Raw genomic sequence first — 22,368 nt, 5'->3', positions numbered from 1 at the left:
TACTGGTGTTTCATTTATCTTGTTTTATTATTCTTATTTCTACCATTTATACTTCCATTCACATTGTGGATTGAGATTTCTGTGTCTGACGTCGTAACATAAACAAGACACGCGAGCGTTATAACTTCCAGTCACACTCAAACTACCGCAACTCCTTCTAACTAGTATCCATCCACCAAGAACCCTGACAAGAACTCGTATTCTTTTGAGTGTTGTTAGATTTCTGCCCTAAATATCTCCCAGTCTTTTATAAAGGCAAACCCCACAACATAAAAGCAAAATTTTGTTTTGTCAATATCAACGCAAACCGTGTATATACAAACTGTCATCTTCGGAACACAATATACCAGTAACTGGAACCAGTTGGAGGATGTGCCATTCTAATTCTATAAAAGTATAATTATATATGGTCAAACAGCCAGATGTGATATGCAAAATTATTGCACGGCTCACTTGTTTGGGTTCTCCCAGTGTTACAAGGTCCGGCAATACTAGATTATTTGATATGGGGTTTGAACCCACAACATCAACCAGAGCAGGTTACCAAATCAATGGCATTCTCAGTAAACATGCACTTTAGAATGGTCATTTCATTTCATATTTTTTGTGTGGTAAACACTCACTCAGTATACAGATATACACATATTTATTTTGAGCTGTTATGATTTTGAAAAGTTATGAAATTTGTTTCTGACTACTGAATTTTAACTTTACAAAACAAATGTGTGAATTTTATTTTGATTAGCATGGCGTATTTCAACCAAATCTTTGCTTGCAATAAATAGTAAGTAGTTTAAAATTTGTTATTATTCTTGATAATTTGTGCAAAGTTACATGCACTAATGTATGATATTGCAAATATATGCAATCTGTATAAAAACCACTTGACAGATCAGTGGTCAGATATTCACAACTGAATTATTTTATTATTGTTATATTATTATATTATTGTTACAGAGTGTGCCATGGTTTGTACAAAGAATATTTGCTTCAAGGTAATTCAATCGGTAATGAAATGGGAAATTGTGAGGTGACTTTCAAAAAGACGGACACCTGTGGTCATTAACACATATGTACACAGTGACACTGATGGCAGCCGGAAACTGCTGGTACATATCAGTTTAGTGTCCGCTCTTCAACAATGACCAAAATTGAAATTGAAATTGAAATGTTCTGTAATGGTAAAAGCATGATGAAATACTGAACACCACAAATCATTGACTTTTTTAAATAAACAAAATGAACAATAAACCAGAGCATAAATGAGTCAAAGAGTGGTAATTTATTATTATTACAAAAAGCATAAATAACACTAACTAGCGACAATTATGATTTTAATGCTGTGTAGTTTATTAAATATGATTATAAAACACAGTATTCAGTTCATCTGTATATTTGCATCAGCATGGTAAAACCCTCATTTGTATTCGTTGTCCTAAGTATCTGTTCATAACAGCCACATGTTTAGAGTGAAGACCCCTTCTTTGACCGCATATAAAAATGTGTAACCTGAAATTATGCATAAATTATGATAAACAGAATTAACATGTTAAATTGCTGCACTGACTAGTGGGTGGTAATATAACAGCTGTAAATAACCATGTGTCTATGTTAGCAATGTAATAATTTATTTCCATTTATGGGAATCCCATGATGCATCACTCCATGTGTTCTGCAGTTGTGCCAGTGTATAGTATCTACTTGTCATCCATTTAAACTACTCCTTCTGAACTGAACACATACTGAATAGTAATGCATGTCTATGACTTGCATAATAATGTTTTTAGATTTGTGAGATTAACCCAGGTATATGAAATTAAGGAAGTACTTGATAAAGACTTAGACCAATTTTACTTTGACAGAAGAGAAAACATTAATTACAAATCAAAAAATGTAGTGTTGAAATATAAATATTGAATGTGTAGTCTAGCTGCTAAATGTGTTGTTCAACCACGTGACCCAGACTGATTGTTATTATGATAATTTAAGTCTACACATACCATACATGGTGATAGCGAAACACTGCTCTGTTCTTTTACTGTGTTATTTCCAATCTCAAGTTTGGTGGCTTATTTGCATATGAACAGTAGTTGATTTACTACTGAAGTACTGTAAAACCATTTATTTTCACTGTTTTCATATTTTGGCTGGATTAACTGGCTTTTAATTTCACAAATTTTCAAATGTTCTATCGAAAACATAAGTTTATTGTTATTTTTACTTGTACACATGGTTTTAATACAGCGGATGTTTCTTACATTGTATCAGGGAAAATAGCAAAATTAAAACTCAGGTGAATAATTAATGTATTTACAGTTAAATTGCCATGTAATCTTCAAAGGTGATTAATTATAAATCTAAAACAAGTCTTGAGGGAATCTTCTTTATCCCATTTCTAATAATGTGTGAAAATAAATTAAAACATTTACTATACTAATCTAAAAAATTTAACTAAACATGTGTTTAATAAATTCATTACCATAATTGGTAAATTAGCATGATTACATGCTTAGATTGTATAGCCTAAACCATTACATGTAGTTGTCAGATTACATGCAACATTACATGTACAATGTAGTTGTCAGATTACATGTAGTTGTCAGATTACATGTAACATTACATGTAGTTGTCAGATTACATGTAACATTACATGTAGTTGTCAGATTACATGTAACATTACATGTAGTTGTCAGATTACATGTAACATTACATGTAGTTGTCAGATTACATGTAACATTACATGTAGTTGTCAGATTACATGTAACATTACTGAGGTTAGTATTGGTATGCATTGGCATTACTTGTTGTTGATCAGTAAAACTATCATGTCCTATAGCTTTAGTAGAAACCTGCAAACACGTACCTGTATGACCAAGCTACAATAAATCTTGGCTTTCATTCAGTACACTCTTATCTGATTAATCAGCCACTGGAATCTGCTACCGCTACCCTTCCCAACTTTTCCCCTCAACCCTGACCTTTCCATTGCTTTTGAATATAAACATATGTTTATAATATGAACATCAATTGGTTTTGTTTTGTGCAAGTTTGGATGGCAGCTACATACTGTACTGTAAAATAGCTACTTTTCACTGGGTTTAAATTTTGCTGATTTACCATTTCAGGCATATTCAGTGGGTTTTAAATTCACTGTTTTATCATTTAGATAATGTGTTCTATGCTAAATTTTACATATTCACTGAGTTTTAATTTAGCACATTTTTCAGTCAGCGAAATTAAAACTCAGTGAATAATTAACCCCTTTACATTATGTATAATATCCAAAAAAAAACATGTGTTCAGCAACATTATGTCTGGTTAAATTATTTAAATTTGTTATGATGATGTCACTTCCCTGTTTAAAAACAATGAGTGTAATGTGGGATTTCTATTATGCATTGCATGTTGTGCAGAATGAATTTCTCCAGATTTGTTATTGTTTGTGTGGGTCATCTGTTGTTTGCTGCAACATTAAACCTCCCACTAATATTCTGAATCTTTTTTTTGTAGGCAAGAGAGTCACCAGAACCTACATTTGACATCTCAAGATGTGAAATATCTGAAGTGAGTACATCATTATTATTTTGTGAGCTCACCCCTCCCCCTTACTTTGGTTTGCAACAACAATTCAGTGTTTTACAACTTTCTGGGGGAGATTGGAGACAGCTTGTTTCTAAACTTGAATATTTCAACTTAGTTTGAAGTGTAGTGATTTTAGAATCAGTGTGATATGACTATGACTAAGAACTGTTCACCAATTCACTAATTTATGAAATATAAGCGTCTTCTGAAATGCATTGTAATTTCGTCTTTCAGATTCCCAGTGGAGTTTTTTCACTATGCAAAGTTTTCAGGAAAGAGGTATGTACTTTTTGGATGTATTAATTAATCAATCCTGATCCATTAAACTGATGCTCATTCTCCAGTTGTGTTTAATAAACCCAAAATGATATAATTCCGGTTTGGAAGAGTCATCACACTTATTCACCCAGAAATTAAAGTGCCTGTGAAATGGCTGCTATTTTCACGCCTAAAATTATCCATTGATACATAAATATTATTAGTTTCTAAGCATGAATTATTTTTTTAAGTGAAAAAATGTGTTTTAAACTCAATCTACGGCAACTTTATTTCTGTGTATTTTAAAACGAGGCTCCTCATTAGCTTCTTATTTGCATACAGAAATTCCCCTTGTGACGTCAGAAGGGGAAGTCGCATGGCAGCTTGCATTGCCGATACGTGTAAATAAGGCAAATTTCTTCTGCAGTTTTCTCGTCTTTGACTAAATTTTCACTTATGTACTTGTTCGTCGAGGAGGGATGGACCATAATGAACACATAGTATCAATTTTTGTTGCATGGGGTTGAGTTAGATACGAAATATGTCCGTTCTGGTGTAGCTGGTCATCGTGATCGTCAGCGGCGCACGTTTGTACACTGTCGCTAGACAAAATAGAATTTGACGTAGGAATTATCTCGTTATTTAGCAGGTTACTAGGCACGTCACTACACTGTTTTATTTCATCGATCATCTGAGTAAAACTTTCAAAATTAAAATAAAAGAGAACATATTTTGACATTCTAAACATTAGACTATAGTGATCACTATAAAATAATTAAAAAAACGACAAATCACAGTTACTAAATAAATGACAGCCGCGTGTAAATAAATTGAAATTTTGTTGAAATAGGTGAACGCGTCGGGTCACGACGAGGGCAAGTGCGTTAAAAGCGGCGTTTAATTGGATAACAAAAATAATCGAGATCGACATGCATACAGATAAATTCAGAGTGGATTCGAGTTAGTGTGATGCATGGCGTGATTGTCATAATTATAACATCATATTAAAACTTTATTTGGTGGAAACACATTGACCAAGCCCGGATTCTTATTTCATAAATTATTACGCAGATCAAGCTGCAAGCATGGAGGTAAAAAAAGAACAGAGGTGTGAATTCGACATTCAACACCAATCACCAAACAATTCAGAAACTTTTAGCCTTCGAAAATGAAAACAATTAGCAGTGTGTAAGGGCTGTGTAATTTCCTGTTTGTCCGACGCTTCGTTTTGGTGTCACTGTCAAAATTATTGCTACCTTTTACTTAACAGGGACTAAATGGTCTCTATAAAACGATAATCAGGATCTCAAAAAAAGTCAACTCATTTGAAACACTTGCCGGACGTCTCTCTCTCTTCTGAAATCCGCCTCCGTGATGGTCCGGAATCTATTTCTTTCAAAAGTGTTGTGCCAGGTTTATGTTGTCGGCGTTTCTCTTTAAACCTAGTTGTTTTTTTCATGGACGAGGACAGTTTTTCCAAAAAAATGGAATCTGAGGTCAAGTGGCTTTCGTCCACTGATGTCGCACCTTCGGATCGATTAGAAACGTGTGAATACTTACACTATGACTATACGTTTCACTGCAACTGCCCACAACACAACATCTAAAAACTCTCTCTCTCAAAAAAGAAAGAAAATATACAAAATAAAAAGAAAAAAAAAAACGCCGACTGAAAAATGTATATTGTTTAAAAGTATACTGAATGACCAGTGTTATTACGGCTCAGGGGTATGACTTCCTCTCACATTTTGGCATTTGGCGGCGCACTTTCGGCAAGAGTCGAAAATCCGGAAACAGTCGACCGTTTCAGGATAGGTGGGCGTGGCTACAACACGAGAAATATCCCAAATTACTTGGATACGAGTAATCATTTTCCGCAAAAAAATCAATAACTGCCCATTTCAGTGGGACACAGATCTAAAATGGGAAACGTGGGGGGTGGGCATTGCACAGGCACTTTAACCTACTGGTACATACAAAATCATAAATGGAGACAGCGCCCCCTGTGTTCAAATATTCATTGCTCTTGTTTTATTTGCTTCACCACTAAGAAAAACAAACACACTTCATAAACTTGTATTACTTCAAAGTTTGATATTCCAATGTACAATATTTGTGTGTATATTTCCAGGCGTTGCTGCTCCATGACAATTGGTTGAGTTCTTTCAGAGGTGGTGGAAGCCTTCGTGATCTTGCTACTTTAAGGGTGAGAGTTTTGTGTGTCTGGATAAAGCAGTTATTAAATCTTTATTAGCACTTGTACCTGTTGTATTCAACTGACGCATTGGATTACATGAAGTACAATTGTTCTAATATTTTAAGTTATTTCTGTGAACAAAAATTTTGGATTCAGGTTAAGCCAAGGTCGATTAGGAAATAATAATGGGAAACCTTTAATAAAAGATATGTACACTTCAAAAAAAGGAATTGGATTTGAGTTAAGCCAAAGTTGAATAGAAATTAGAAATGGCACACCTATGATAAATGACATGTACATGTGTTTGCTGTGTCTGGTTAGTGTTCCACTTATTTTACAATTGTCAGTCAGTTGTTTAGATTAGTGGTAAAATCTGTAGTTTTATGTATGTATATACTAAATATGTAATTTATTTTGAAATTGAAAATTTAAATACCAGGCTACTATTGTAACATACTTTATTTTCACTTGGATTTTATCCTTGCTATTTTCACTGATGAGATCAGTATTGAGATCAGTGAAAATACCCTTTTTCTACATCTTACATTTTAATTCATCAAAAATCAGTGAAAATAAACTTTATACAAAACAGCCAAAATGTATTTTCAGCAAAAATTAATTCCAGCTAAATATTCTTTATCTGGTTATGTCGATGGACAAGTACATGGTTTTGGCAGAATATGGCTTAAAGCAACACCTTGCAGCCATGCCACTTCTGTTTGGCACTAGCACCAACATAACATTATAATGTTTTTACATATAGAAAGTAGGAGGTAGTATACCCAAAATGAAGTTAGATAGATTAACATAAAAACAAAAGATATAATTTTTCTACTATATACTGCAAGAGGGCGCTGTAGCCACTGCCCCAATATTGTGTGTAGTGAAACTATCATCACTTCCATGTAGAGGTACGCCTTGTAAAGAACCACTGTGACAGTATTCTGATATATGATTGTATGTTTGTTTCAGGTACTTGATCTGCACAGTAATGAATTCAGTGAAATTCCTGAAGAATTTGGAGAGCTACTGTCATTGCAGGTCTTGAACATCAGTTTCAACAAAATTAAAAAACTACCAAAGTCTATCGGCAAATTACAGTCACTTCAGACTTTGATACTTAAAGGTACTGTAAACACTACATGTACAGTTTTATAGCTTTTGTAGTACTGTAGAATGCTTTATTTTTGCTTGGAATTTATTTTTGCTGAAGAAATGATTCAGTGAAAATAAAATCCAGCAAATAGACCTTTATTTCCTATATTTTGCATTCAACTCATTAAAAATTAGTGAAAATAAATTCCATACAAAACACCCAAAAAGTCTTTTCAGTGAAAATTAATTCCAGCTAAAATAAATTATTTTACAGTATCTGTTTTCGTTCAGATATTGATTCATACTGTGCTTGTACATGTATGTTGTCAGTGAGTCGGGGTCATATTCGCTCCCATTCTTGTGTCTCACACTGACAAACAAAGTTCTCCAGGTGGAGTTTGCTGTAATGGTTGCAGTAGTTGAATGCAAACATTTGTCAAACTGATTACCTGCATTGATTTCGAGCTTGAACATTGTTTTTTTTCTGCCATGTTAGATGAGTTCCATCTTTGATGACTCATCAAATGAAACATCGTCCAGCAGCATCAGAATGTAATTTCATAGTTTCTGCTGTTGTGTTTGCCTGATCGCCACCCCTATCACTTCCAAGAGCATCTGCCAATCGAAATAGCTCCAATATATTAATCCAGCAGATTAAAATCAGATTAATGGTGTCCATTTATGGCGTAACATCTCATGAGGTTGATTACAATAGAACAATCTTAGCGTGTTCAATCTGACATACAGATTGAATAAAAACTACAAATCACTACAGTTCTGTGTCATATTATGGTGATTCACACAATATGCATGTAATAATATGAGGTTATTACAAGGATACCTCAAAGTATGCACAAAGACAGTACAGCGAGAGTATCGACCGACGTGCAGTGGAGGTGGATGCGACAGTGTACTGTCTGAATGCATACTTTGAGGTATCCTCGTAATAACCTTATTATTATACATCTTTTTCTTTCAAGGATACACCATGGGAATGCCGAACTCCCAAATGTTTAGAACAGAATCAGAGAACTTCTTTGTGTGGAGTGCGGTCAAACCCTGGTGGCAGCCATGTTTGTTTTTATTATTATAGGACCCTTACGCACGTTATCACGCATTTCCTAGTATGGTAGGATGAAAATACCTCATAAAATACCGCAAAATTATGGCACGCTGTAACTTATGATGTTACGGTGACAGATGTATAATAATAAAATATATCTGTGAGTTCTCTAAAAACTGTATTTTACACATACCATTATTAGTAAATGTATTTTAGGTTTCACATCAAATATACTGTCATTTTTTTTCTTTAGGGAATAAATTGCAAGTATTGCCTCAAGAGATTTCTAATTTGGGTAGTCTACGTACACTGGATTTATCCAACAATAGTATTAAGTCATTGCCGAGTGATTTCCATCAGATTAGGACTTTAGAAGTAAGTATGTAATTATTATTATTACAGTAATAATCATCGTGGAATTGCAGTAAGAATAGGTTATATGATCTGATATTATCAGCTGATATTAGTCATGCAGATTATTGATGTGAGTGACGAAGCCAATTATTCATAACAAAGCATTACAGATGAGGGAATTGATAAAGAACTTGATGTTGCAGTATCTTGATCTTGTCTAATATGTATATTTTGTTGGAGGACCTATTTCAATGATTGGTTGAAATGGATATATGTTAATGACATTTATGTTTCTTTAGAATATTATCTTGGATGTGAAACAGATGACAATGCCACCTTCTGCTATATGCAGTGAAGGAACTGATGCAATCATGAAGTACCTCTGTTCAGGTAGGCATATTCACATCAGAGATTTACCTCTGTTCAGGTAGGCATATTCACATCAGAGATTTACCTCTGTTCAGTTTAATAGGCATATTCACATTGGAGAAGTAGCTCTGTTCAGTTAGGCATATTCACATCAGAGATTTACCTCTGTTCAGGTAGACATATTCACATCAGAGATTTACCTCTGTTCAAGTAGGCATATCCGCATCAAAGATGTCTCTCTGTTCAGTTAGCCAAATTCACATTGGAGAAGTACCTCTGTTCAGGTATGCATATCCACATTGAAGAAGTACCTCTGTTCAGGTAGGCATATCCACATTGGAGAAGTACCGCTGTTCAGGTAGGCATATTCACATCAGAGATTTACCTCTGTTTAAGTAGGCATATCCACATCAGATATTTACCGGTACCTCTGTTCAAGTAGGCATATCAACATTAGAGATTTACCTCTGTTCTGGTAGGCATGTTTGCATAAGTGATGTCCCTCTGTTCGGGTAAGCATATCCACATTGAAGAAGTACCTCTGTTCAGGTATGCATATCCACATTGAAGAAGTACCTCTGTTCAGGTAGGCATATCCACATCAGAGATTTACCTCTGTTCAAGTAGGCATATCGACATTAGAGATTTACCTCTGTTCAAATAGGCATATCGTCATTAGAGATTTACCTCTGTTCTGGTAGGCATATTTGCATCAGTGATGTCCCTCTGTTCGGGTAAGCATATTCATATCAGAGATGTACCTCTGTTCAGGTAGGCATATCCACATTGGAGAAGTACCGCTGTTCAGGTAGGCATATTCACATCAGAGATTTACCTCTGTTTAAGTAGGCATATCCACATCAGATATTTACCGGTACCTCTGTTCAAGTAGGCATATCAACATTAGAGATTTACCTCTGTTCTGGTAGGCATGTTTGCATAAGTGATGTCCCTCTGTTCGGGTAAGCATATTCATATCAGAGATGTACCTCTGTTCAAGTAGGCATATCCACATCAGTGATTTACATCTGTTCAGGTAGGTATATTCACATCAGAGATTTACCTCTGTTCAAATAGGCATATTCACATCAGTAATGCCCCTCAGTCCAGATAAGCATATTCATATCAGAGATGTACCTCTGTCTAGGTAGGCATATTCATATCAGAGATGTACCTCTGTCTAGGTAGGCATATTCATATCAGAGATGTACGTCTGTCTAAGTAGGCATATTCACATCAGAGATGTACGTCTGTCTAGGTAGGCATATTAACATCAGAGATGTACGTCTGTTTAGGTAGGCATATTCACATTAGAGATGTACGTCTGTTTAGGTAGGCATATTCACATTAGAGATGTACGTCTGTCTAGGTAGGAATATTCACATCAGAGATGTACGTCTGTCTAGGTAGGCATATTCACATCAGAGATGTACGTCTGTCTAAGTAGGCATATTCACATCAGAGATGTACGTCTGTCTAGGTAGGCATATTCATATCAGAGATGTACCTCTGTCTAGGTAGGAATATTCACATCAGAGATGTACGTCTGTCTAGGTAGGCATTTTCCCATCAGAGATGTACCTCTGTCTAGGTAGGCATTTTCCCATCAGAGATGTACCTCTGTCTAGGTAGGCATATTCACATTAGAGATGTATGTCTGTCTAGGTAGGCATATTCACATCAGAGATGTATCAGTGTTCACTGAAATAGTTCCTGAAACTAAAACTAAAATGCCATTACATGTGATACTGTTACTCCAGATACTTCTACATGAGTTTCTTTTATACATAGTTATCACATTGCAGTAAATGACATTGATTATGAAGAAGCATATGATATTATGAGTGCCCAAGCTGATATAAATCACTGTGGCTGCCCTCTAAAGTCATTGCACAGCTACTGTTTAATTGCCTATAAATATTGTATTTTTTTCAGTTTATGTAATTGCTCAGTGTGTCAATTGTAGCGCTTTAATCTAAAAGCATTTGTTTATTTTGTTGACAGTTGCTGGAACTGAATACTATCCACCTTCCAAGTTTCTACTCAACCTGTTGGAAGTGCCAACAACAATGACCACCACTTTCAGTGCTAACTCCTTGAAAGCAATTCTAGATGACGACAATGCATTGCAAGATACTCTTACACAGTACGAGAAAGCCAAGGTGGGTGATGTCCACTATTGTTCTTTATAGGGGTGGCCAGGCTGTATATATGAGGGTGATGATGGAGGAAGAGGTTACCCTGGGTCATGTCATTACCAAATAATGTAATACCCCGGTACTCATCACTTGTCTTTGTAGGAACAAAAGCGTTTGCAAGCTGTAGAATTGGAGCGACAGTTAGAGGAACACCAGAAAGAACAAGCTGAGATAATAGTGAAAGCTTCTGAACAAAGAGAAGATATAATTAACATCATTGCAGAGGTATGGCACTAATAGTTAATTGTCTTATACTCATTAGTTATGTAATATTATTCTTACAGTTATCAGTCCCTCTTTGAAAACAACGACTTTTACGGTAATACGGTCTTCTTCCATTCATTTGTTCATTAGTTCATCCATATTACTTTATCTTAGGCATGAATGACTTTCCCTTAATTGCAACAGGAATTGTTTAAACAAGAATCATTTATGTTTATAGGATCAAGATAAAATGGATAAAGGCATCAGATCACAGGTTGAGAAAAGCCACCAAGAACAGATGCAGCTGGTATCATTGTTATACCAAGGTATATTGATGTGAACTGTCGTCATAGCGTAGCATAGCTAAGAACAGAATAGTGTGTCTGTCCTATGTTTTCTGTGACTCAGTGGCAGCAATTTAGCTGTACATGAAAGTTTACTGGTGATTCATACAAATTAACATGTGACAACAATTGTGCTTGTCAGTATCGAATTGAATTGATGTTTGTGTGTCGTTGCAAACATGGATTATATGGCATCTGTTGCAAATGAGCAACCAACCAGTGTATTGTTCTTGTAGCTATAATGCATGTATGTATCTATTCAGGTGCTGAGTTCATGTTCACTCCATTAAAGTTTATGTTGTTGAAATTCTCTATGGTTAGTTGACTGAGGCTTGATTTACACAGTTACTGTGGATATGATATGTTTCCTTTTCTGCAATATTATCAGTTAATTGTCTGACAATACAGCTGTATTGCAAGCAGTGTTGCTTTAAGGATTTTAGAAGAAGATTATCAGTTTGGAGGCAGCATTGCTTGCAACCAACACACCTGTATTTTCAGTTAAATAGCTGACAATATTGCTGACTATAGATTTTCCAAACAAATTCAAAACCACAGTAATACAGTGCAATTAGGTTTCTTCTGTTTTAATTGTTTACCTTATGTTATTTCTCTCAGTTGAGAAGAACTCCCAGTTGTTGATGAATCAGTTGTTGCAAATGAATGAGAAGTAAGTACAATCGTGTTTTTTTTTTTAAATTTGCTGGCTTTAAAAATCAACATTTTTTGTTTGTGTTTGAGTTACTGATTACAACTATTTGGGTTTTTTATAAATAATTTATCACATTACGCAATGCTTAACCTTTGTGATCTATGTATATAAATCAATTTGTAGTTTTTATATTTGAATATAGTAATCGTTATCTGATTCATGTTCTTACTGCTTAGGGCTCGCAAGACTGAAGAACTACTGGAAGCACTTGAAAGAGAAAGGTTAGTTATATATAATTATACTACAAATTTATTTTTCTGCCATTATTTTATAATAATACCAGTATGTACTGTACTTGTCCAACTTGGCACCCATGCTCGACTAAGCACCCACCTTGCACTTTTGGGAGAATCTCTATTATTGGTGTCAAGTTTGAATTATCTCATACCTCAAATTTGACCATGGCTTCAGAATATCAGGCTTGACCTGTTAGGTCGAAGGATGTTGTTGCAAATATTTGACCCTTACAGATATTTTTACATCATAAACTCTGATGGTATGCAAATAATACAATAATGTTCATTTGTGTTTGTTCAGTAAAAGTGTTAGCTCTATTCGAAAATTGGTAAAATGCAACTCGATTGGTAAAATATTTTATTTTTCTCTGCGACATAATATATCTTCTAAACCTGGCACATGGTGAACCAAACTTTAGTTTTTATAATTTTTTTTCGCCTGACTAATTTAACCGATTTTTTCTATAATTTTGAACCAAATGGACATACATTTAATTCTACAGGTTTGATCAAAATAAGGGAAACATTACATGTATGTGTGTTTATTTTGTGGAAGGGGATAAAAGTTGACTTGACATTGAAAAGGGTTCAAGGAAATAGTTTTGTACTATCACAGTCTGCGGCATTTCACTCACAGTCATTTGTTCAATAGGCAATAGGCAAGAAGTGTAATTTTATTGTTTCTCTGACAAGTTTGTGAACTTAATTTAAAACCACAGTGAATATGCTCAAAACATCAAAATAATGAAATTAAATACCGATGAATGTAAATGGGTTATACAGCAGTAATATTTTTTCCAGAAAACTGATAAAAAAGCACAATGACTCCAACAACCATTATGTTAATGATACACAATACAACTTTCTAAAAGAACATTTGATTTCAATATTAAGATTTTTATTTATTCAGCATTGAAACCTTTTCAGGACTCCTTTGAGGTAGGCTGCCCTCCTATAGTTCTGAAATAAATTAGCATGTCGGTAATATATACCATGCTTGTGCCAATAAATGCCTTTGTGCATGTGCATATGATAGCTCCCCTTGAAAAGCATGGGATTTTGTGGGTGAACAGATGGTGCTAGAAAGCTAAAAAGCAAGGCAATGCTGGTGGTAACCTGGAGGGTCTTTTAGCCTATATTATAACAAACCTTCATCCGTATATCAGCATTAGAGTATATACTTGGCCCTGAATCTGTATAATGTTGCAATGATAAATTTGCTGACTGGTATTAAGGGATGTAAAAGTAAATAATATAAATGACGAACATTACTTTTTTTTTTTTTTTTTACATGCTTGTCTGCATGTGTGTTCATTGAGATGAACAGACATTCGATGCTTGGCTTGGTTGGTTGTAGATGTAAAACAAACCCAAATAAGGTTATAACAACCAAGAATATCGTTTTAAGGGGTCATAATATATTATATGTATAATAGCTGAAATGATTTCATTTGTTCACCATATTTGGACATAATGCAGACTCAAATATCTTTTTAACCATATTTAATTATTGTAAATTGGCTGCTAGGAATTGTTCACGTTTGTGAAGACAAGATTTTGGAGTTGAAAAGAAACATTCTCACTGACTCACCAGGGTTTTTTTCTAGAAAAAAAAATGCAAAAGGGAGCACTGCAATTCAGCGGCGCCACCAAGTGGGGGAGATAGGGTTCTCCCTACCAGGGTGTGGGGTTTTTGATAATTTAAATATTTAATGATAAGTTAAAATGGAGCATTTATGGCCTCCTTGGGGCCAAAATTACTATCAGACAAGTCACAGTTGAAGACTGTGGCCACATGTGATCCCTGGTCATTAAGAATGTTATGGTTGCCAGAGGATCTGCTCCTCAGGTAAGGGCCTGCATTGCCATGGCATGAGGGCGCTGCGCCCCTGCTCCCTTGTTTAAAAAAATCCCTGCACACGAAATCCATGAAAATTTGTCTATTGCAATATTAAAACAGTTTACATTATATATATTGATCTCTTTACATTGTAGAATGGAACTGGACGAAACATTTAAAATTGCTTATGAAGAACACAATAATCTCAGGGAGAAGGATGTCTTAGGTTTGTAGAAAATAAAAAAAACAAAACATTTTTTAAACCATTGTATGCATAAGAATGACATGTCTGTGAAACTCTGTTGCTTTGACATCCATGGAATCACAGAATGGCAGTAGAAATGCTTGGGTGAGGGGTATTACATATTTACTTGCTTGTGAATCAGCAAATTATTTAGTGTGTCAAGGTTTTTGATTTTTTAGGGTGAATTATAGTTCTTTTTCAACTATTGAAAAAGTTGGCCAAGCTTGTTTGGAACTATTATTGCGATATTGGGACCTATATTATTAAGTCTATGAGAAATTTGGTTGTGATAACTATACAAATTAAGACTTTTTTCTCATGATATGTGTGACAAAGAACTGAATAGAGACTTTTTATGTTTATGTAAATGTGATCAAAAAGGTGGAGCAGTTGCTGTATTTATTTTGTGTTTTGGTTGATTTGTCATGTACAAAGTCATGAAGTCATGTACAAAATGCTGACCATACAGTTTGTGTGGGTGTTACCGGTACACTAAAACACCATGGCTACAACTGGCTACCATGGCTAACATAGATACCACAGCTATGATGACAACAGCTACCAGTTGCAATTAACATATTTATTTGTGAATCATCAGTGTATCGGAATGCAAATTACATTATACATAATTATTTAACAAACATTTTGTAAATTTGAAAGTTTACGCCACAAAATAGGACACGCTCAGTGAAGTAGTTATAACTGTATGACAACACTTTTTTGTATTTACAATCTTGATAATATCATATTCAATTTTTGCATTTTCTTTCTATCTCAGAGCATGAAGAAAAAAAATAATATGTAAATGTTCAATTTGTTGCATGGTGAATCTTACATGACAATGACAGATAATGTGTGATGTTTTGAAGTGATGAATTGAATAATGTTTGAAAGATGGGATGTGCTGCAATGTTTTTCCTGTCTGTTGGTCATTAATTTACATCTACTCTAATGGTTGTGTTTATTTGATTCTGTACAGAGTCTATGCATGTCATGCTGAAAGAAACTTACAACTTAGAGTTATTACGTCAGACCTATGAAGCTAGGAAGGTTGAGATTGTTAAAACAACACAAATAGGGTAAGTTTGGATATTTAAATTCGTGTCAGCCATTATTATATAGTACATCTTCAATTTTTGTATAAAGCAAACAATGTTTTTTAACACTTTTTATATGTCATTTGGCCCATTATCAAACATGACTTCACTGCCATTTCATTTTGTAATGAATTGCCGTGTGTTTGGCGAGTCGAAATTTTTACGATAATTTTTGTGAACAATCTAAAACCATTTAATCAGAAAACTCTAATAGTGATCAAAATTATCAGTAATAATGAATGGCGCCCCCAAGTGGTGAACTGGTTTTGTTCTTACTTGTCTCTAAAGTTATGGGCTCATACCACTAATTGAAACTCCATCGACGACAATGTAACATATGACGAGATTGCTATATGAAAATAATAAACAAAGTTGAAAACATGGCTTAAAAATGGGAAATCAACATGCCAGTAATCAACCACATGAAAAAAACTAACATGTTGGCCACCTCTTGCAAATCTCAGGTAAACAAGACACACCTACTGTATTTGGATTGCACCTAGAGAAATCACTGGAAAAACACCATGCTGTATGTTCCTAATTTTTTATTGTGCATGTATATAACTGTAATGTACATATGTTCGCCAAGATTAGAACATCCAAATACACACAGAATAAACCCACAGGTACACAGCCGCTAAGAAGTAAACAAAGGAACAAATGTTAGTCTCACCTTTGACCCAGGTGATCACGCCCCTAAACAGGGAGCATCTGGTGCCCCAAGTGGTGAACTAAATGCGTGTTCTGACTTGCATAAAGTTATAGTTGTGAGAATTGTCAATAATAAATAGTGCCCTCAAGTGATGAACTAAATTTTTATTTGACTTCTTAAAGGCTTTACTCTCAATATATAATCTTAACAAGTTTACAAAGAATCTATCCATGCTGTATGTTTCTAATTCTTTATTGTGCATGTATATCACTGTAATGTACATGTACATGCATTCATTTCATTCAATAATTTATTCATTTCAGGTTTTACAGAGCTGTAGCATCTCGTATTCACACAAATAGACAAAGAAAATCCTAAAAAATCACTCATTTTGCTGACATGTGCTGTTTAAACTCACAATCACTCTTCTTATTCTATCTTCTCAGTGAATGTAATAATACTGACAAGTTGGAGTTATTGCTGCATGCCAAGGAGATGAATAAAGATTCACTGATGAAGCAGTTAATGAAAGATGTAAGTATGTATATGCAAGAAATAAAGCATGACACATTGCCCATTTTTGTATGATAACAGAGCAAAGAAGCGGATTTGCGCAATAATAGGCAAGATGCAATCAAGCAATAGATTTAAGCAAACATCCCTGTTCAAGCCCTGTTGTCATGCTATAATAGGCATTGTGGAGCCTTTATTTCAATTATAACAGCCCAAAATTTCAACAACAAAATTAATCGATATGCAGTTGATAAAGAAATCAACAGTACATGATAAGTGTGCTTTAGCATAGAACGTTTACAAGCAAAAGACAAAAACTTACTGATAGGTAATTTGCAAGATGAAAATAAGAAGGATTTATTAACGTTAAAGAATCATGGATGGTTTAAATAATTCATGCAAATTTGATGACATATTTGATAAACCATACATGTACCAATCCTTGTTTGTATATTCGTTGCATGTGTTACTGATCGTCCAATGAGAATAATAGGCAGCGAATGGTTTTTATTATGTCCTAGTATTATTCTGTGGGAGGTGCCAGGCAATACCTTCCACATGCACTGTAGTATTCAATATAATTATCACTTTTGTGACTGATTTTAGCATATTTAGTAGTAGTTGGCTATGACGTTGTATGTACACTGTTACAGCTCAGTCAAAGCGTAATATAACATTCAGTAAGCTTTCATCTGCCTCAAAGCAAACTTTAATTGTTTTCAAAACCAACACATATCTAAATTATGCAGAGGAATCTGTCAAAAAAATGCCTTGTATCAACGTTACAGGTAAATTTCACAAATAGTAAGTTGAAATCCCGAGTGACAAGATAATTTAAGTGAAAAAGCCAAGTCAGTGCAGGAGTTAAGTTATTCTCAGAGTTTACTGTACTTTTGAATGCACAAAAGGTGGTTATGTCTTGGGTACATTAGGATATTGTCTGCTTTAGGCAGTAAATGAACTAAGTAAGTAAACCAATGACTATTATTAGTGTTTTCTGACTCACTCAGCTTGCTGCCATCTTATAGTTTATTCTAATTGAATTATTTAATATCTTTCAGCAATTGTAAAGATTCATTATTTTTATTATGTTTAACTTTCACAGGAAAAGTTTCAAATGGAAGCCTTTGAAGCCCTGCAACTGGAGAAAGATGCCAAAAACCAGCGTGTTAATGCTCAGGTGAGTGGTCCTTCTATTTTCTGAGCATGTATTCATAAGTGGGATCATTTTATATCAATGTTAAAAACCATCTCATTACCAGAGGTGTCATGATACTTATCTAAGATAAGTACGTAAATGCCTCAGAGTAGACGCCGTCGTGTTTGATTTTGACCATTTCATATTCAAAATTAGGCAATTCATACTTATCAGTACATGTACTAGTTGTAAGTTTATCCTGCCAACAGTCACATGTGGTGGCAACGTTTCACAGCATTCTTTTGTCAATTGTCAATTGAAAGAAGTGTGTCTCATCAAAAGTACTGTAAAATATGCATTAGAAGCCGCTTCCGTAATAGAAGTCTCACCCATTCTTTTTGAAAAATTGAGAACCAAAACTTCATCATTTCTCATATGTGTAGATGCTGTAATAGAAGCTGCATCCCCTCTGTTGCATTGTACCATTTTAATAGAAGCCGCATCCCGTCTGTTGCATTGTACCATTTTAATAGAAGCCGCAGCTTCTAATACAGATTTTCACAGTAACATTGTAAGAGGTACAACTGTATGTGTTACATAATTTGAAATATGTGTACCTGTAGATTGCGTTGATTCAGCAGCAGTTAGCTGAGTTGTCACTAATAGAGTGGGAGAAGAGGAATGAGAGATCAGAGACTGAACAGCATATACTTCAGATGAGACGTAGTGAACTCACAAATATGCTGCTCCAGCTGATGGATGAACAAGATAGCAGACAACAAGAACTTAAGAAAAGACTGGTATGTAATCCTTATTATTATACATCTGTTACCGTAACGCCATAAGTTACAGCGTGCCGTAATTTTGCGGTATTTTACGGGGTATTTTCATACTACCATATTTGGAAATGCAAATTCCAAATATGGAATGATTACGCGCGTAAGCGTCCTCTGATAATAAAAACAAACATGGCTGCCACCAGGATTTGACCGGACTCCATACAAAGAAGTTCACTGATTCTGTTCTAAACTTTTTGGATTTCGGCATTTCCATGATGTATCCTTGAAGGGAATAGATGTATAATAATAAGGTTATTACGAAGATACCTCAACGTATGCACTCAGACAGTAAGCTGTCGCATCGATACTGCCGGTCGATACTGCCGCTGTACTGTCTTCATGCATACTTTGAGGTATCTTCGTAATAACCTTATATTATTGCACTTTTAATGAGGTTAATGGTTGTTCAATTATGTTTCTTATTATACTTTACTATTGTACTTCATTTAACCTGTGACCCTAATGTTATTGTAATTCATTTGACCTGTGACCCTAATGTTATTGTAATTCATTTGACCTGTGACCCTAATGTTATTGTAATTCATTTAACCTGTGACCCTAATGTTATTGTAATTCATTTGACCTGTGACCCTAATGTTATTGTAAATCATTTGACCTGTGACCCTAGTGTTATTGTACTTCATTTAACCTGTGACCCTAATGTTATTGTACCTCATTTGACCCGTGACCCTGGTGTTTTACTTTATTTGTCTTGTGACCTTAATGGTTTTGTACTTTATTTGACCTGTGACCCTAATGTTGCTGTACTACATCAGACTTGTGACCTTAGTGTTATTATACTTCATTTGACCCATGACCCTATTGTATTTTATTTGACCTGCGACCATAATGTTATTGTACTTGATTTGACCTGTGATACTAGTTTATTGTACTTCATTTGACCCATGACCCTAGTGTTGTACTTTTTGACCTGTGACTCTAATGTTGTTGTACTTTATTAGACAAAACTCTAAGACCTTAGTTTTATTGTGCTTTATTTGACCTGTTACCTTAGTGTTATTGTGCTTCATTTGACCTCTGACCCTAGTGTTTTTGTGCATTATTTGACCTGTCACCCAGTGTTGTGAGGCAACATTAAAGTCGAATCATTTCTGCTTGTTCTTTGTAAAAAAATCCCCAAATTATAATTATTTCTTTTATCAACCATTTTTTGGTATTGTAAATTTTAAGCAGTAATCTGTGTTTCCATGCATTCCCTGTCAGTATGAAATTATGATTTTCCGCACACTGCAAACTGATTAAAACTATTGCTTTGTTTTTATTTGACAGCTTGAAATGGAAAGAAAAAGGGAAGATGATGCTGTTGATTACTGGCTTGTGCAATATCAACGTTTATTGGATCAAAAACCACAGTCATTGATTGACCATGTAAGTCAACCTATCATTATGCTGTGACTGCTAGGCTATGTCAACAGTGCCCTCTATCAACAATAAGTAGAAAACTTTTGTTTATGCCTGATTGATTTAACTTCTGACAATTAAACTTGATTCTCAGCCATTGTAGATATATTTATACAAGAACAGTGTGATGTAAAAATGATCTAAAAATAATAATGATTATCTTCACAATAGAACAAGCTGCTCTGGCTTTTAACAAACACAGACAGACATGCACCCTAATTATTCTACTGTCTACTTCGTTTCACAGGAGCACAATTTAGAAATTGCCGTGATGAAGATTTTATCAAAGGCTAAAGCTGATGACTACATTCCTCAGTTTGCACGACACCGAGTATCAATTGAAACCTTGTGTGTTATGACTGAAGAAGACCTTAAGATTGTAAGTTAAAATAATTAACTCTATCCTGTACATAGCGGAAAATGTTTGGAAAAAAGTGTGCCCCCCTCCCTCAAAGTGAGACTCGATATTTCATGAATATTAATGATTTTGGTAATCTTTGGTGAGAATGCAAGTTGTCATTGCTACATTCATATGCATGTAGATTTCTTCTCCCTAGCTGGGAATAATTAAGGAACGATGACTAGCTTTGACAGACTATAAGCTCAGCGTATATAGGTTTCTTCTACTGCTTTATATTTTGTCTGTATCATTGTACATGAAAGGCAAGGTATATGATGAGAAAATGTCAGTCCTTGTTGTCAGTGTTGTCATCATTGCCTTTGTCATAAAAACTTTTCCTCGTTGTTACAATAACTCAATTACTTTTTATTTAATGTTTTTCAAACTTGGATATTATATTATATTCAATTTATGGTACATGTTCTATATATATTTTTCCAGATATTCATTAAATTTCATTTAAAATTATCATCTTATTGTAGTTACAATAACTCAAGCAATTTTTTAGGGGCCAGCTTCAAAATTAGTAATCTTACTAATCGCTATAAAATGTCAACAAAGTTCAATTTTGGTGAAACTAGCAAGTGCATATTTCAAGATGTAGGGTAAAAGTTGACCCAAATAAAACATTTTTAGACGTAGAAATACAGTAAGTAAACAGAGTGAAGACATTTATATTGCTGGTAATGGGAATCAGATGTTAGTAATAAACTTTCTGAGATCTGTTGATTCAACAAGTGTAGTAAACCTATAAGTTGTTATGAGTATACCAGTCAATCAAAAATGTGCCAAGTGCAGTCTTTTTCTGCTTTTCAATTATGAATAGTATTTTATTTTGCTTGAATATATTACTAAACTATTATTTGAGAAATATTTTACAATTTATGCTGTATTATTTGATAAGATACAATGCGATTAATACACTATATGTAGTATTAGTTGAGGTGACACATTGGCTAGTGTGTTTCTTGCCAAATTTTAGATATGTTGCTGTACCATTATTTTTCAAGAATTTTGTAGACCATCAAGTTATATTATTCTATGAGAAACATTGATACCATTACAGTACATGTGGTATTATTTGAGGAATATGAATATTAATTAATTTTTCTAGGAATTAAAATAACTATTTTTTGTGCAAACTGCTTAAATAATACATTGTTTCAGGATTTTATACACATATTTACCATGCAAAGAAGAGATATTGTTTTTATCCATCCATACATTTGTTATTTAATTTATGTTCTCAATGGAAAAGGATGTACACATTATAGTTATGCTATTTTTATTTTTATGAATTTAAATAAAAAAAAAGAACTATATATTGATGCTTCAATTTTATCTTTTCTAGATGGGAGTACATGAAGTTGGTTTACGGAAGGCCTTATTATTGGCGATAGATGAGTATCGTACAAAAGAAATGAAAGACCAACCTTGGTTAGATGTTAATTCACAACCCACTAAATCAGCAACGCCATCAGCTGCTGAGCCGACAGCCCCACCAATCGAAGAGATCACAACACATGTCAATGCAGAGTGTGTAGTATGTATGGATAAAATGGTAAGAAACAATGCCCTCCATGGTTTACAACCATTTTCATCCATGTGTTT

The 22,368-nt window shown here is 34.4% G+C and overlaps 1 protein-coding gene across 1 annotated transcript in view; it reads left to right on the top strand.

Annotated features, from left to right (window-relative positions):
* LOC100369519 (E3 ubiquitin-protein ligase LRSAM1-like) overlaps positions 1–22,368 on the top strand; it is a 45,772-nt gene that overhangs the window by 17,337 nt on the left and 6,067 nt on the right. Inside the window, exons 2-20 of the mRNA XM_078009975.2 lie at positions 3,511–3,564; positions 3,817–3,861; positions 5,972–6,046; positions 7,010–7,163; positions 8,449–8,570; positions 8,849–8,939; positions 10,923–11,080; positions 11,219–11,341; positions 11,559–11,646; positions 12,283–12,334; positions 12,553–12,597; positions 14,608–14,678; positions 15,676–15,775; positions 16,892–16,979; positions 18,064–18,138; positions 18,720–18,896; positions 20,226–20,324; positions 20,605–20,736; positions 22,109–22,318. Coding sequence (XP_077866101.1) covers positions 3,511–3,564; positions 3,817–3,861; positions 5,972–6,046; positions 7,010–7,163; positions 8,449–8,570; positions 8,849–8,939; positions 10,923–11,080; positions 11,219–11,341; positions 11,559–11,646; positions 12,283–12,334; positions 12,553–12,597; positions 14,608–14,678; positions 15,676–15,775; positions 16,892–16,979; positions 18,064–18,138; positions 18,720–18,896; positions 20,226–20,324; positions 20,605–20,736; positions 22,109–22,318 — 1,959 coding nt within the window. The remainder of the gene's footprint in view (positions 1–3,510; positions 3,565–3,816; positions 3,862–5,971; positions 6,047–7,009; positions 7,164–8,448; positions 8,571–8,848; positions 8,940–10,922; positions 11,081–11,218; positions 11,342–11,558; positions 11,647–12,282; positions 12,335–12,552; positions 12,598–14,607; positions 14,679–15,675; positions 15,776–16,891; positions 16,980–18,063; positions 18,139–18,719; positions 18,897–20,225; positions 20,325–20,604; positions 20,737–22,108; positions 22,319–22,368) is intronic.

The sequence above is a fragment of the Saccoglossus kowalevskii genome, chromosome 17, assembly GCF_978046115.1.
Source record: "Saccoglossus kowalevskii chromosome 17, keSacKowa6.1, whole genome shotgun sequence".
Lineage (NCBI taxonomy): Eukaryota > Metazoa > Hemichordata > Enteropneusta > Harrimaniidae > Saccoglossus > Saccoglossus kowalevskii.
The sequence above is the reverse complement of the archived record's forward strand: the minus strand, read 5'-3'. Positions and strand labels throughout refer to the sequence as shown.